Below are 13463 nucleotides of genomic sequence, written 5' to 3'. Positions count from 1 at the left end.
AATTAAAGAAGATCATTTAAATAATGGATTTGGCTGAGAAGCGTCGTCAGCTAGAAGAAATTCGAGCTGCACGTGAGGCTAAGCAGCGCTCTGTGCAACAGCAACAGCAGCAGTTGCAGTTGCAGAGTGGTGGTTTGCACTCTTCGACTGCTTTTCTTCGTAGTAGTACTGCTAGGTCTTCGGCTTCTAGTTTAGTTGTAGGAAACACTGTAGTTGAGGGTGATAAACTGGGTCGTGTCGGTTCCACAGCATCGTTGGTGAGTGTACGTGGGGAACATCTATTGGATGAGGTAAAAACGCGTACGACACGGAAGTTACCTACTTCACAATCAGTTCATCAAGTTATGGTAAATAGAAGGTCAGCCATTGATACGGTACCAGTGAAAAAAATAGATAAAACACGGACTGAATCAGTAACGGGGATTACAGTAGAGACTAGTGGTTCTAGTGCGAGATCGTGGAAGGTGGAGGTGGGTGTCGGTGCACTCTCATTCGGACCAACAGATGATGTTGTGAATATTTCTGCTAATACCTCTGCTCGTTCTGGGCCACTTAACGCAGAAAGAATGTGTAGTACTGATGAACCACTGGAAGATTCTTCCGAGGTTCGGCGTAGCGTTACGTCAATGCTTGGTACTGCAATGCTTATAGCACACTCGGTTCGTGCAGAGTCATGGTTATGCTGTGAGTGTCGTTGTGTGCTGGATGTTGCGATGCTTCACTTCAATATCTCTGAAAGAGATACACACGGTAGTGATGACTCACTTATTTCTGCTGCCGCTCTCTCGGAGCCCTATAGTGCGGATGTGAAGGGTGGGGATGTGTCACACAGTGAATCATTACAAAGTGGTGGTGAAACAGCTCTTTCTGTATCAACAGAAATTGTTGGGGCATCAAAAGGTCTTGTGCTTTTGTGGTGTATTCCACGTGGTAAGAGGGATGATGGAGCTTGTGCGGTTGTGCCACTTCGTTTTGAGAGTGAGATTCGTTCCCTCACATCTACACGTCATCGTCCTCATCTTCTTTTTGGTGGAGCTGCAAATGGTTCTATTGTAGTATGGCGCATTGACCATGCTTTACAGGGTTGTCGAACTGCTGTTATGTCTATTGACCCTGAAAGACCACCAGCATTAAATATAGGAACATTATCTCATCCAGGAACATCAGATGTTGTTGTGGCCGCTGCTGCTATGAGTCCATTTGAACAATCTTTCCCCTCACCACAGACACATCAGTCCCCTGTTCTTTGTATGACAGTGCATGGAGATGCGAATTACCATCACCTTTATTCTGTATGTCAAGAGGGTCGTGTATGTATGTGGTCTTTACAGCAACTGCGTTTACCATCATCGAGTCGTGATGGATTAATTGCTGGACAATCCCTTGGTTCCATAGGTTCATGTGCAGCTTTCGTTGATAAAGCAGCTGATGCTATGAGCAAAGTTGTTATGGGTTGCTTAGATGGTCATGTTTTGGAGGGACGTACTAAAAGCTCACGTGTAGTGGAATTTCGTTCTATAACTAATCCACCTGTGTCTAACTCAATGGTGCAGTCAAATGATCCATCTTTTAGTACAACTGATACACCAATACACCGAACACGAAGCCCGGCGGTGGGAAATGGCATTCCTGCACATGCTGCTGCTGTTACTGCGGTTGCACCACATCCACTTCATGCTGATCCTCGTATCAGTGATACTGTTCTTACTGCTGCGGCTGATGGTAGTTGTACTCTTTGGCTTGGATCGCGATGTATTAACATAGATGGTTTTTCCTCATTAGTGAATTGCTTGCGGTGGTCTCCTACACATCCTGCAGTATTCGTTGCTGGGGAGAGTAATGGTCGCGTTGCCGCATGGGATTTATCACAGAATTCCTACTCACCTGTGGCATTTGTGTACCTTCGCTCTTCCTCTACAACTGGCGGAGGATGGGGAACCAGTTCTCCAGGGACGTTACAATTAACAACAAACACAACTACTACTTCTGCGACTACTGCAACAACAACAACTACAACAACTACAACTACTACGGTACCGGCACATCATAGTGCTGCCGTCACGAGTCTTTCTTTCTCAGAAGATGGAGCTTGGTTGTCGTGTGGTACCGCTGCGGGGGAGATACACCTTTTGCGTCTACGCTCAGACCTTATAATGGAAAAAAGGGAATCTACTCATCGTTTAGAGGAAGGGAGAGAGGAAGATCCTTCTACTGCATCTAGTGGAGGAGGAGGTGGTAGTGGTGCTGCTGCTTCCGCTGCTTCTGGTAATTACACTTCATCGTCTTGGATTGATGCACGTTTTGTGTTTTAGATATATGTTGGTGATTAGTTACTTGATAGTGATTCTCGAAGGCGCATGTGGAATTGTATATGCATTATTGAAATGATTTTTGGTTTCATTCTTTGTTCTGATTCTTGTTTTTTGTTTTCTTCTTCTATTACTTTCAAACATTGTATGCAATGGTGTCGTAGTTCTTTTAGCGGTTAGGGAGGACTATCACCTTTTTTTTTCCTTATTTGGTGTCTGAACGAAAGCAGAATGAGGGCTACACAATGGTAGTCACTGTAATAAGCACAGGCATTATTGCCCCCTAGATTTTGCGTTAAATTCAAGCGTTTTTGCTGCCTTTTTTTTGTTTGCATTATCTCCTTTTGACACGTTATTTTTCTTCCTACGTGAAACAAATAGTTTCAATGCGTATTGTTGTTATTATCGTGACTTTCGATATATGGGTATATGTGTGTATTTGTCTTTCTATCTGGATATTTTCGTTTAATTATTATTCTTTATTGACCCATTTTTTTCTTTTTTAGCTTTCACCTTAACAGGTGTCTGAACTTGAATATAAGTAAATAAATATTTGTTTATATATAAAAGAGACTTCTTTTTTTTTCGGTTAGAAGTGGTGTGAATAAACATAAAAAAGCAGAAGAAAAAGGAAAAAGGAAAGAAAATAGAGCACAGAATAAGTTTAATCAACGTAGTTTTATAGAATTACATTCTAACCTTAGTCATTTGTGTGGTGTATTTTTAATTCATGTTTCGATTATCAGGATGGCGGCTTGCCGCTCTGGTGTCATCACCTCCATTGTTTCAGAAGAGCAAAACCAGCAGTGAGTTAACAGACGCGTTAAGTTCACAAACTGCAACACGACGAGTTGGAACTGTTGTGTCATTTATGCACCGACGTGGTTATGGATTTCTCCGCGAAACTGAACTTTCTACAGTGGAAAAAGGCCTTAAGGCCTCTGCAACATCAACTGCAGGAACACCCCCAACGAATTCCATTTCTAATAAAGGAACAGAATCAACGGGGGATAATGCAGGATGTAGTTTCTTCTTTCCACGTGCCTCACTTGATGGGGGATTTTACTTGACCGAGGGGCAAACAGTCTCATTTGATGTGCGAGATGTGAATCCAAGTCAAAAACTAAAAGTACACCTCGCCGCAGAGGAATCTTCAGTAGCAACAACAACAACAACAACAGTGGAAAATGAAAATGACTCTCCAAAATCACTTTCTGTTGCCCACCGTATTCGTTTGTATGATACGACTACTGGTAAGGAGAAGCCTGTGACTCCCATCACATTATATGGATTTGTTGAGAACTGGGATTCCCTCGCCGGTACTGGTGTTATTGCCGAGTTGGATCTCAGTGGCAGTCTCCACGATGATGCCCCAAGGTTTACTGTTAGTTTGGAGGATTTAGATCTCGCAGGGCGATCAGAACTACGACGGGGACGTTATGTGCGTTTTTGTCTCGAACCCGGTGATCGCACAGCGGCCCGTCGTGTTATCATTGATCGCAGCGCGGAACAAAAACACGGCGTACATCGTGTAGGGAACACTGCAGAGAATGGTGATAAGAATGAGAAACGACACTATGGTACCGTGCGGGAGGTGGTGGAAGGACGTTTTGGTTTTGTTGTACTGGATGAAACAGGCGAGTCTATCTTCTTTCACATGAGTAATGCTGAGGGGAGTGTTAAACCGGGAGATACTGTCTCTTTTCTGTTGTTTGAAATGACACAGGGAAAACATGTGGGGAAAAAGGCATGTATGGGTGTACGAAGATGCATGGTGAAACCCTCATCATCAACAAATACTACTGCTGGTGCTGGAAAGAATAAGAATAGCAGTAAGAAGTCTAAAGCCGCAGAGGAATGGGATGATGACGAGTTTGAGCTTCTGGATTAGAAAAAAGAAAAAAAAAACGAAGAATCAAAAAGAGAAAGAAAAAGAAAATCAACTAAAAAAAAAGAAAGAACAACAGAAAAAAATAGACTGCACCTATTTCTTCTTTTACTTCTGCTGGTTCCTCCTTCTTCTATGAGTTTATTACTATTCTCTTCTCTCTTTCTCTCTTCTCTCTCATTACCTAATTATCATGACAGTCCTGCGAGAGGCGGTAAAAGAAGAAAAAAGAAAAAGAGGAAAAAAGATGTGGCCCACCCCTCGCCGTTTATCTTCAACGATAACTCCCGACATTTCCGATCGGGCGCGGCGGATCTGCCGGCAGGAAATTTTATATCGACAACTGCGGCGCCTCGTTGTGCCGGGATTTGTGTTTTACGGTCTTTTTGTGCTTCGCCCGCATAAGGGGCACTTTGTGCGATACCTCGCCGAGCGCCGCCATCACGAGGCAGACTTTAATCGTCTTTTTCCCCCACTGCCATCATCATCATCTACGTCTTCTTCTAGTACTAAAGAAAAAGAAGAAAAGAAGGGAAAGGAAGGATGGTGGGGATGGTGGCGTGGGAATAATAATAATAATAATAATAATAATAATAATAATAATAATAATAATACTAAGAGTAGGAGTAATGGTGGGGTTGAGGAAACGGATGCGGAGCGGATAGCGCGTAAACGATTGTTATTTGCGCGGGAACGGTCGTACTCCGCGGAAGATGGAACGGAGATGTTTCGTCCAATCGACGCGGCACAACGGGCCGCAGATTTGGCATTGCAACGTGAACATCCACCGATGCATCTACTTAGTGAGGAATTATTAGACTTGATGGAGAAGTCCCAGGCGTATGAGGCAAATAAAGGAATGAACGCAGATGCAAACTCAGCATTATCTATAGTTTCTTCTTCTTGTATGCCTGTACGTTTGGAGTTTCATGATTGGCTTTTCTTTGCAACTGGTGCGGTGGTGTTCTCTGATAGATCTGGTACGACAGTAAAACGTCTTCGGTTCGTTGGTTTTTGCGGAATGTTATGGAAAGAATTGTAGTGTTGTTGTTGTTGTTGTGGTTCTTATTTGCTGTTGTTACACATATATATATATATATCTTATGAATACATGGTTACGGGTGGACGAATACAAAATTTAAATATATCTCTTGCTATGCTATTATTTTACTTTAAAAGGGATTTGAAATGCCTGGAATGTGATGGTTATTGTTAAAATGAATTTTTTTTTCTTTATGCTGTGTGTTTTTCCTTTTCTTTTTTGTTTCTTTTTCTTTCGCTAGGTATATACAGTTACCTGTTTTTTTTTGTTTTTAATTCTTTCACTAAAGTTAAATTCACGGAATTAAACGGGAACGTTACCAAAACAAATTAAAAAAAAAAACGAAACCAAGAAGAAAATAAAATAAAAAAAAGGAAATGGATCACGTGGATCTCGCTAGTGCACGGGAGATGGGATCTGCTCCCACCTTTACGACCCTTCATGTTTCTGTACCATACAGTAGTAACAATAGCACCTTTGCTGGCTATAACCATATTAATAATAACAATAATAATAATAGTAATCACTTTAATAATAATAATAATAATAATAATAATAATAATAATAATAATAATAATAATAATAATAATAATAATAATAATAATAATAATAATAATAATAATAATAATAATAATAATAATAATAATAATAATAATAATAATAATGGCAGCAACAGTGGTGGTACGGCTTGGGCTGGAATTACTTCTCCCTCTTCACCAAATATACACTCACCAAGAGTACATTCACCATCAACATCAGCCGCACCTTCCGGTTATACGATCAACAATACAACAGGAAATACAACACGATCACTGGCAAAACCAACATTAGATACATCTCATATTCGTTTATGCCCAGAAGAGTGTTGGGTGCCAGATGCACAAGTAATGACATGTATGGCACATGAATGTAATGTCTCTTTTTCACTTTTTAACCGTAGACATCATTGTCGTGCGTGTGGACGTATTTTCTGTGCCGCCTGCTGTTCACATTTTATTACGGTGCGTAATGATATTCACACAGAGACTACTGGATCACCTATAACGTCTTTCTTGGATGGAGTTGATAGTCCCGCTTCATCATCCACCGCACCGCATCGATCTGGTGATAAATTACATGGGCCAAGAGGTTCAGTACTTTCATCCACACGAGTACCACAAGAGCAAACACAACAATTACAACAACAATCACAATCACTTCAACAACAATCATCCGGATCTTCTTCATTGTCAACTACACATCGTATTTGTTCTGCATGCTATTATGAACTTCAACTTGTTGTCTCTCGTCGTGATCACACTGGAGAACCACGACGGAAATGCCGAGGTGAACTTAAGATGCTTCAATGGCCATTACTTGTAAATATGTTAACTTATCTAAGTATGCATGATCTTTTAGAGTTTTCTCTAGTATCTTCTGATTTTTACTTTATGTCGAGAGATAATGTAATATGGTATCAGTATAATTTGGCACAGTATCAACAAAAGGAAAAGGAGTTAAAAATACCCACATCATCTAATTCCTTAACACCTTCATTGCGTCATCGATTACTTAATAGAAATAAATCACATACTTTTCGAACCGATTTTGAGGATATTACCCACACAGATGCCTCTAAACGTGTTATTTCACTTCATGCACGGTATAACTTTACACAATTCCTTGACTTTGCTCGACAAGAGGAAATGGCCCGATGTAAAGGTCTCTTATCTTTCTCTGTTGGTGCCCGTATGTTATTATCGAGTCCACTAAAGATAGCCATTATTGGACCCACTGGAATTGGTAAAAGTTCAATGGTGCGATGTTTTGCCGGACCCCATGGCGGTCATGCCGCTTGGCGTGAACCACTGCCGACTATGGGGTTCACCCGATATGAGAAAACTGTTCATTTAACTGGAAGTCTAATGGCAGATGTGATGATGCATGTATTTGATATTTCAGGTGAATCACGGTTTACGGAGTTACGCCGGTTTATCTGTTCGAACTGTCATGCGGTGGGAATTTGTTATGATGCCCGGCGAAAAGTTACTTTAGTGCAGGCGGCGGATATTATGATGGATGTGGAATCGGCTTTAGGACCACAACCGGTGGTTGTTTGTGGAATTATGGGACCTACAACCGAAGTCGTCCAAACAACAACAACAACAGAAGAAGAAACAACAAGAGAAGAAGAAGAGGAAATAACAACAACAACAACAACAGCGAGAATGCCAACTCCTATAGCCGTGCCAGAACCACCGGTACAAGAAATGCATGCAATGGGAATTACAGTTCGTGGTCGAGCTTCTCTGCAGTGTAAATGGAATAACAGTGAACCGTTATTTCAAAGTTTAGTACAATCTCTATTGGATCGTCTTGCAATGGCAACAGCAACGTCATCGGTTGTGGCGGCTGCAGTTTCTAACGGTCGTGCAAAGATTGATGAAAAGGAATCTGCTACAAATCTTGCTGTGGCGCAAGAACTGCTTCATATTACATTAAATCCTTCTGCTCTTGATATATTGCTAGAACAAAAGTAAATAGGAGGGATGTGCTATGCTAAGATTATATATATATATATATATATATATATATATAGTGATGAGTTTGTAGTATGCTCTTGTTATTTGTTGTGATTGCTATTGTTGCTATTGCTGTTGTGATAGTTCTTATTGTTTTTAGTGGTTCTTGTCATTTGCTGTTAAAGGAAACGAGTTAAATCAAAGCCATGTACAGCAACTTAAAAAATCCATTCTATATACAAATGGGAAGAACAAGAGTTTTGGGCACGTATAACGACGAAGTTTTAGTGAAGCTTTGAATTCTGTGAAAAAAAAAAAAAAACAGTGCGACAAAAAATAATGACGAGAAAAGTAAAAAAAGAATAAAGAAAGGTAATAAGAATGCGTACGTTACCGTATTATTTCATGATTGTATCACTCCTTGATACTCATGTCTTTTTTTTTGTTCGTATGTTTTTATCAGTAGTGTGGATATTTCACGTTCTTGCGCATGCGTATGCCTATCGGCGAAATTCTCAAGAGAGAAAGAGTTCCGTTCTTTGAGTCTTTACGTCTGTTTTTCTTTTTTTCGATTTTCTCTCTTGTTATTTATTAACTGTTGTTATCCCGTCTATACATATATTTTGTTTATTTTCTCCTTATTATCTTCTCTTTTATTATATTAATGGTTTGTTCTGGGAATCTTCTTATCTATATGCTTAAGGAGGTGCCAATACTAGAGAGCAAATCCAATTGGAAGATAAGGGTAATTTTTTATTGCTCCTTTTTCTAAAGAAAAAAAAAGTAACAACGAAAAGAAGTAGGCTGTATATATATTGGAAAAAAAAAAAGAAAATAAAACAAATAAGGAAGGAATACATATATATATATATATATATATATATACAGAGCATAATACTAATAACAAAGTAAAATAGAAAAAAAAAGGAGAGAATATATATATATTATTTCCCCTTGCTAGAAATACTGCCATGTCGCGCAATGATAAATCATTTCTAGCAAAGAAAGTCATCTCTGCCGATGGTCCATCACCAGAGGAAGAAGCACACAATGTTCCACTCGTGGAGTGGTGTGAGGCCGGTATTGAACCAGAAGAAGAAGCCAATAGACGCCGATCTGTATTAGAGCATATTAATAATATTGTGCGTTCGTGGATTCGATCTACAATGATCACAGAGTTTCGTATGCCCGCAGAGGCAGCAGCACAGGTGGAGGGGCGTATCTTCGCAACGGGTTCATATCGCTATAATGTACATGCGTCTGGTAGTGATATTGATATTGTTCTTATTGCCCCAAATCGTATTACACGTGAACACTTTTTTAATACTCTTGCCCCTCGTTTACAGCATGAACCACGTATTACAGAACTTCATTGTATTCACGATGCCCGTGTACCACTTATTGCTATGGTAGCAGATGGAATAGATATTGACTTGTCATTTGGATCTATACGACAAGATCGTGTACCAGAAGTTATTACAGATGATTTATTACAGGGATTAGATGATCAATCTGTTCTGAGTTGTAATGCTGTACGTGTGGCTCATAATATTATGGATCTTGTCCCACGTAAAGTATCATTTCGACAAGCATTACGTTTTATTAAAGCTTGGGGTAAATCACGTGGAATTTACAGTAATACGTTTGGATTTCCTAGCGGTATCGGATGGGCTATTCTTGTAGCCTTTGTTTGTCAGTGTTATCCAAATCAGAATGCGGCAGGTATGGTGGTTCGCTTTTTTCGTATTTATCACACTTGGTTCTCTGCAAATCCACATGAAATTGGAAAGGAAAATCGAGCTATTTACTTAACAGAAACTATGCGTGTAAAGACAAACCTTGGAAGATGTTGGGATCCACGGGAGTCTAAGTCGGATGCTATGGCATTATTTCCTGTTCTCACTCCAGCTGTACCGTACGGTAATGCATGCTATAATGTAACCTTAACAAATTTACGACAATTATGTGCAGAATTTGCCAGAGGACATGAAATTTGTAGTGCAAATATTGGAAGTTCTGTGGAAGAAACGAAGGAAAAATTTGGTCCATATGGTGTTTGGAGTAAGCTATTAGAACCTGTAAAATTCTTTGGTGAGTATAAGTATTATTTACATGTACAGGTTTCTTGTACAGATGCTGAATTATATCAGGGTTATGTGGATGCGGTGGAGTCAAAGATTCGTTTCCTTTGGGCAGGAACCGCCGAATCACGTGCACATTCGTTGGAGAATTGCCGTCATGTACGTTTACAACTTAACCCAAAACGTTATGAAGCTCCTGAAGAAGTAGAAGCACGAGCGCGTATTCTACAAAAATCGTCTAACCGTGTTGGTCTTGGTAGTAGCAGTCATAATAACAATAATAATAACAGTGGTGTGAATGGAATTCATGATACAACATCGTCTCAGCGTTTGAGTGGTAATATTAATAATAATAATAATAATAATAATAATAATAATAATAATATTGGTGTACCCAAGATGTTTAGTTGCCACTATTTCATTGGTATGTCTGTAGATCCAAGGGCGCCATCTGGAAAGATTGATCTCGCTCCCGGTATTCGCGCTTTTCATAATATTGTACGACAATTACGACAATACCGTGAGGGAGTGACTCGATTGCCTGTTATAACCGTAGAGGATATGTCAAAAATACCTACTTTTGTAAAAGAAGCCGCAGGATATAAGGATCCAACAAGTACGGCTGCTGCTACAGATAATACAGAGTCATCTAGCACAACATCTTGTGAAGGTAATACAGATGCGGGAACTGCTGTTACTACTGAAACTACTTTGGCAGGAGAAAAACGACCTCGTGATGTACCTGCTTTAAATAATAATAATAATAATAATAATAATAATAATAATAATAATAATAATAATAATAATGATGACAATGTGAAGAAAGTGGCCGTTACTGAAACTGCTTCAGGGCATGCGGCGAGTGTAGCTAATGTTGCGCGTAATGAAGTAGTGAAAAACACTGCAACTGAGACTGTGGGGAATACAACAGAAGGAGAGGAAGATCTTGACCTTGAACAGGCATTAGGGCTTGGATTTTAAGTGTTTTACCTTTTTCACTTGGTATGGTGATGTGCAACGTTTTTTCTTTTTTGTTTCCTTTTTTTTATCTTTTTTTTTTTTACTTTGTTACTTCTAATTACGTTCCAGTGTTTGTGTTATGTTATTCATGATTCTGGGATACCTCTATAGCGAGATGTTAGCAAAGGTGGGGAAAATGAAAAAAAGGTGATGTAAAGAGAGTAGTGGATTGGAATAATCCATGTGTTTCCTTAATTAATTTTTTTGTTTGTCTTCCTTTACCATTGCTTTCATTGCCTCTCAATGTCTCTCTCTCTCTCTTTTCTCTCTTTTCTTTCTTTTACTTCATGACAATACATGATAGGAAGCATAGTGTTGAAGTACCCTTATTGACCAATACATTTCCCTTTCCTTTCTTTCCTTCCCATACAATCAATCACGTACTTACCTTTACTCTCCCCTGAAGTACGTAATATGCGTCAACTACGTCCACGTTGTCTGACCAACGGCACTTGTGAATTACGATTGCAGTCGTGTGTGTGGGGTGCGGCGTGGCTGCGGGGTGCAGAAGCCAAAGCGGCCGCTGCTTATAATATCACACTTTACGAATTAATGAAACGGGCCGGTGGGGTGGTGTTTGATGTTTGTCGTCGTAGTTATCCAACTGCACGGCATTGGCTTGTATTGTGTGGGGCTGGCAACAACGGCGGTGATGGATATGTTGTGGCACGACTTGCTGCGGCAAACGCCGGACTTCGAGTGACGGTTGTGACGGCGGCGAGTAAATCAAAGCACGCATTACCAGCAGAGGCCTCCGCTGCCTTCACAGCATTAAAAGAATATATGGAGCAACAACAACAACAAAGAGAAAAAGAAGAAAAGGAGAAAGAGAAGGAAGAGATTCTGCAGAAGGCGTGTGGTCGAGTTACGATTCAGGATGCCCATGCGTGGCAGGCAGAGACGATAGCGGATGATATTGATTTAATTGTCGATGGTTTGCTTGGCACTGGTATTAGTGGGGCCCCACGTGCAGAATTTGCGGCGTTAATTGATTGCATTAATGCACTTTCTGTTCCACGCGTGGCTATTGATATTCCATCTGGTTTAAATGCTGAAACAGGGGCTGTGGAGGGTGCCTGTGTGCGTGCCGATCATACTGTTACCTTTATTGCGTTAAAACCTGGTCTATTCACAGGACGGGCTCGCGATTATGTAGGAAAATTACATTACAACACACTTGAATTAAATGATTGGATGTTGGCAGCGGAACGTCAGAAGGAAATATGTTGTCGTCGTCTCTTTCACGCACATCTACAAACATTATTACTTCCCCATGCTCGGTCCCCCTGTTCTCACAAGGGGGCGAATGGTAAAGTATTACTCATTGGAGGTGATCATGGCTTTGGTGGGGCTATTATAATGGCGGCAGAGGCGGCCCTACGCACAGGCGCTGGTCTGGTGCGGGTGTTGACGCGTGCGGAACACACAATGCCTCTTCTCTGCCGTTGTCCAGAAGTGATGGTGTCGGAGTTAAATGAAATAAGTTTACAAGAGGGATTGCAGTGGGCAAGTTGTATAGCGGTGGGACCAGGAATTGGACAAGGGGAGTGGGGTAAGAAAATAATAGAAGAGGTGCAGAGATACAGTGAAGCGGTGACTATGGAGGAGAAACCATCTGTGTGGGATGCAGACGCGTTAAATATACTGGCATCTCATAAACAGCAAAGAAACACAAAAGAAGAAGGAGAAAAGGGAAAAGAAGAGGGAGTTAAATATATAAAACCTCTCAAGACACGTATATTAACACCACATCCAGGTGAAGCTGCACGGTTACTGAACTGTAGCATTGCCGATGTAGAACGAGATCGCTTTCATGCGGCAAAAGCGATAGCCACTAGATATGGAGGTGTTGTATTACTAAAAGGTCCTGGTACAGTGCTTTACGCCGCGGAAGATGCGGAAACACAAGTTGGTTTATCCACTAGTAATGAATTACTTCTTCCTCGTTGTGTTATTGCCGATGTTGGTAATAGTGGAATGGCTACAGGTGGAATGGGCGATGTCTTAACAGGTATTATTGCTGGTCTTCTGGGGCAGAGAATGTCAGTATGGTCTGCTGCGTGTACTGGATGTTTAGTTCACGGCACGGCGGCGGATCTCGCTGTTGCCGCACAGGGCGGAGAGCGGGGATTAACCGCAACGATGCTATTTGATCATATACACTCTTGTGTAAACCCACACGGAATGTAAAGAAATATTGAACGTGTTCTCTCTTGAGAGAGGTAGAGGGACACTTCAAGAGAGCGAGAGGGAAACGACTTTTAGTTTGGTGGTTGGGTGAGTTCAATGAAGAAGAAGAAAAAGAAAAAGAAAATACAAATGTCTTTTCAAAACGTATTCAGAAACAAGAGGGTTATTTTTTTGGACGGGTGTTGGAGGAATAGTTCTAAGCAAAATAGTACGAGAAGAAAAAAAAAATTAAAACTAAAAGTAGCAATAAAGTACTCAGTGGCAGCTTTATAAATTTGGAATTAGACGCTATGGAGGAATCCAATGTATCATTGGAATTTTTGTCATTTGGCTGTTTTTTTCCTTTTTTTTTCTTTTCTTTTTATTCAAGCACATAAACGTACATATATATTAACGGAGGGATATATACTTTAGAAAGTTGCATTACTGAAA

The 13463-nt window shown here is 40.5% G+C and overlaps 6 protein-coding genes across 6 annotated transcripts; all 6 read left to right on the top strand.

The window, feature by feature from the left end:
- Positions 1–23: 23 nt before the first annotated feature.
- LSM04_003900 (WD40 repeat) lies at positions 24–2312 on the top strand (the record flags this gene model as incomplete). The annotated part of the gene is made up of 1 exon (XM_067330189.1): positions 24–2312. The coding sequence occupies one exon, from the start codon at positions 24–26 to the stop codon at positions 2310–2312; it is 2289 nt and encodes a 762-aa protein (XP_067191445.1).
- Positions 2313–3039: 727 nt separating this feature from the next.
- On the top strand, positions 3040–4200 carry LSM04_008982 (Cold-shock protein; the record flags this gene model as incomplete). The annotated part of the gene is made up of 1 exon (XM_067330188.1): positions 3040–4200. The coding sequence occupies one exon, from the start codon at positions 3040–3042 to the stop codon at positions 4198–4200; it is 1161 nt and encodes a 386-aa protein (XP_067191551.1).
- Positions 4201–4390: 190 nt separating this feature from the next.
- LSM04_003950 (uncharacterized protein) lies at positions 4391–5239 on the top strand (the record flags this gene model as incomplete). Its single annotated transcript, XM_067330187.1, has 1 exon — positions 4391–5239. One exon carries the CDS (start codon positions 4391–4393, stop codon positions 5237–5239), a length of 849 nt encoding a protein of 282 aa, XP_067191446.1.
- A 377-nt stretch (positions 5240–5616) lies between these two features.
- On the top strand, positions 5617–7758 carry LSM04_009192 (Small GTPase; the record flags this gene model as incomplete). Its single annotated transcript, XM_067330186.1, has 1 exon — positions 5617–7758. One exon carries the CDS (start codon positions 5617–5619, stop codon positions 7756–7758), a length of 2142 nt encoding a protein of 713 aa, XP_067191556.1.
- Positions 7759–8711: 953 nt separating this feature from the next.
- Positions 8712–10802, top strand: LSM04_006434 (Poly(A) polymerase; the record flags this gene model as incomplete). Its single annotated transcript, XM_067330185.1, has 1 exon — positions 8712–10802. One exon carries the CDS (start codon positions 8712–8714, stop codon positions 10800–10802), a length of 2091 nt encoding a protein of 696 aa, XP_067191496.1.
- A 453-nt stretch (positions 10803–11255) lies between these two features.
- LSM04_007425 (YjeF N-terminal domain) lies at positions 11256–13031 on the top strand (the record flags this gene model as incomplete). The annotated part of the gene is made up of 1 exon (XM_067330184.1): positions 11256–13031. One exon carries the CDS (start codon positions 11256–11258, stop codon positions 13029–13031), a length of 1776 nt encoding a protein of 591 aa, XP_067191518.1.
- Positions 13032–13463: the final 432 nt, after the last annotated feature.

Source organism: Trypanosoma melophagium (genome assembly GCF_022059095.1).
Source record: "Trypanosoma melophagium isolate St. Kilda chromosome Unknown ctg23segment0, whole genome shotgun sequence".
Classification (NCBI taxonomy): domain Eukaryota; phylum Euglenozoa; class Kinetoplastea; order Trypanosomatida; family Trypanosomatidae; genus Trypanosoma; species Trypanosoma melophagium.
The sequence above is the reverse complement of the archived record's forward strand: the minus strand, read 5'-3'. Positions and strand labels throughout refer to the sequence as shown.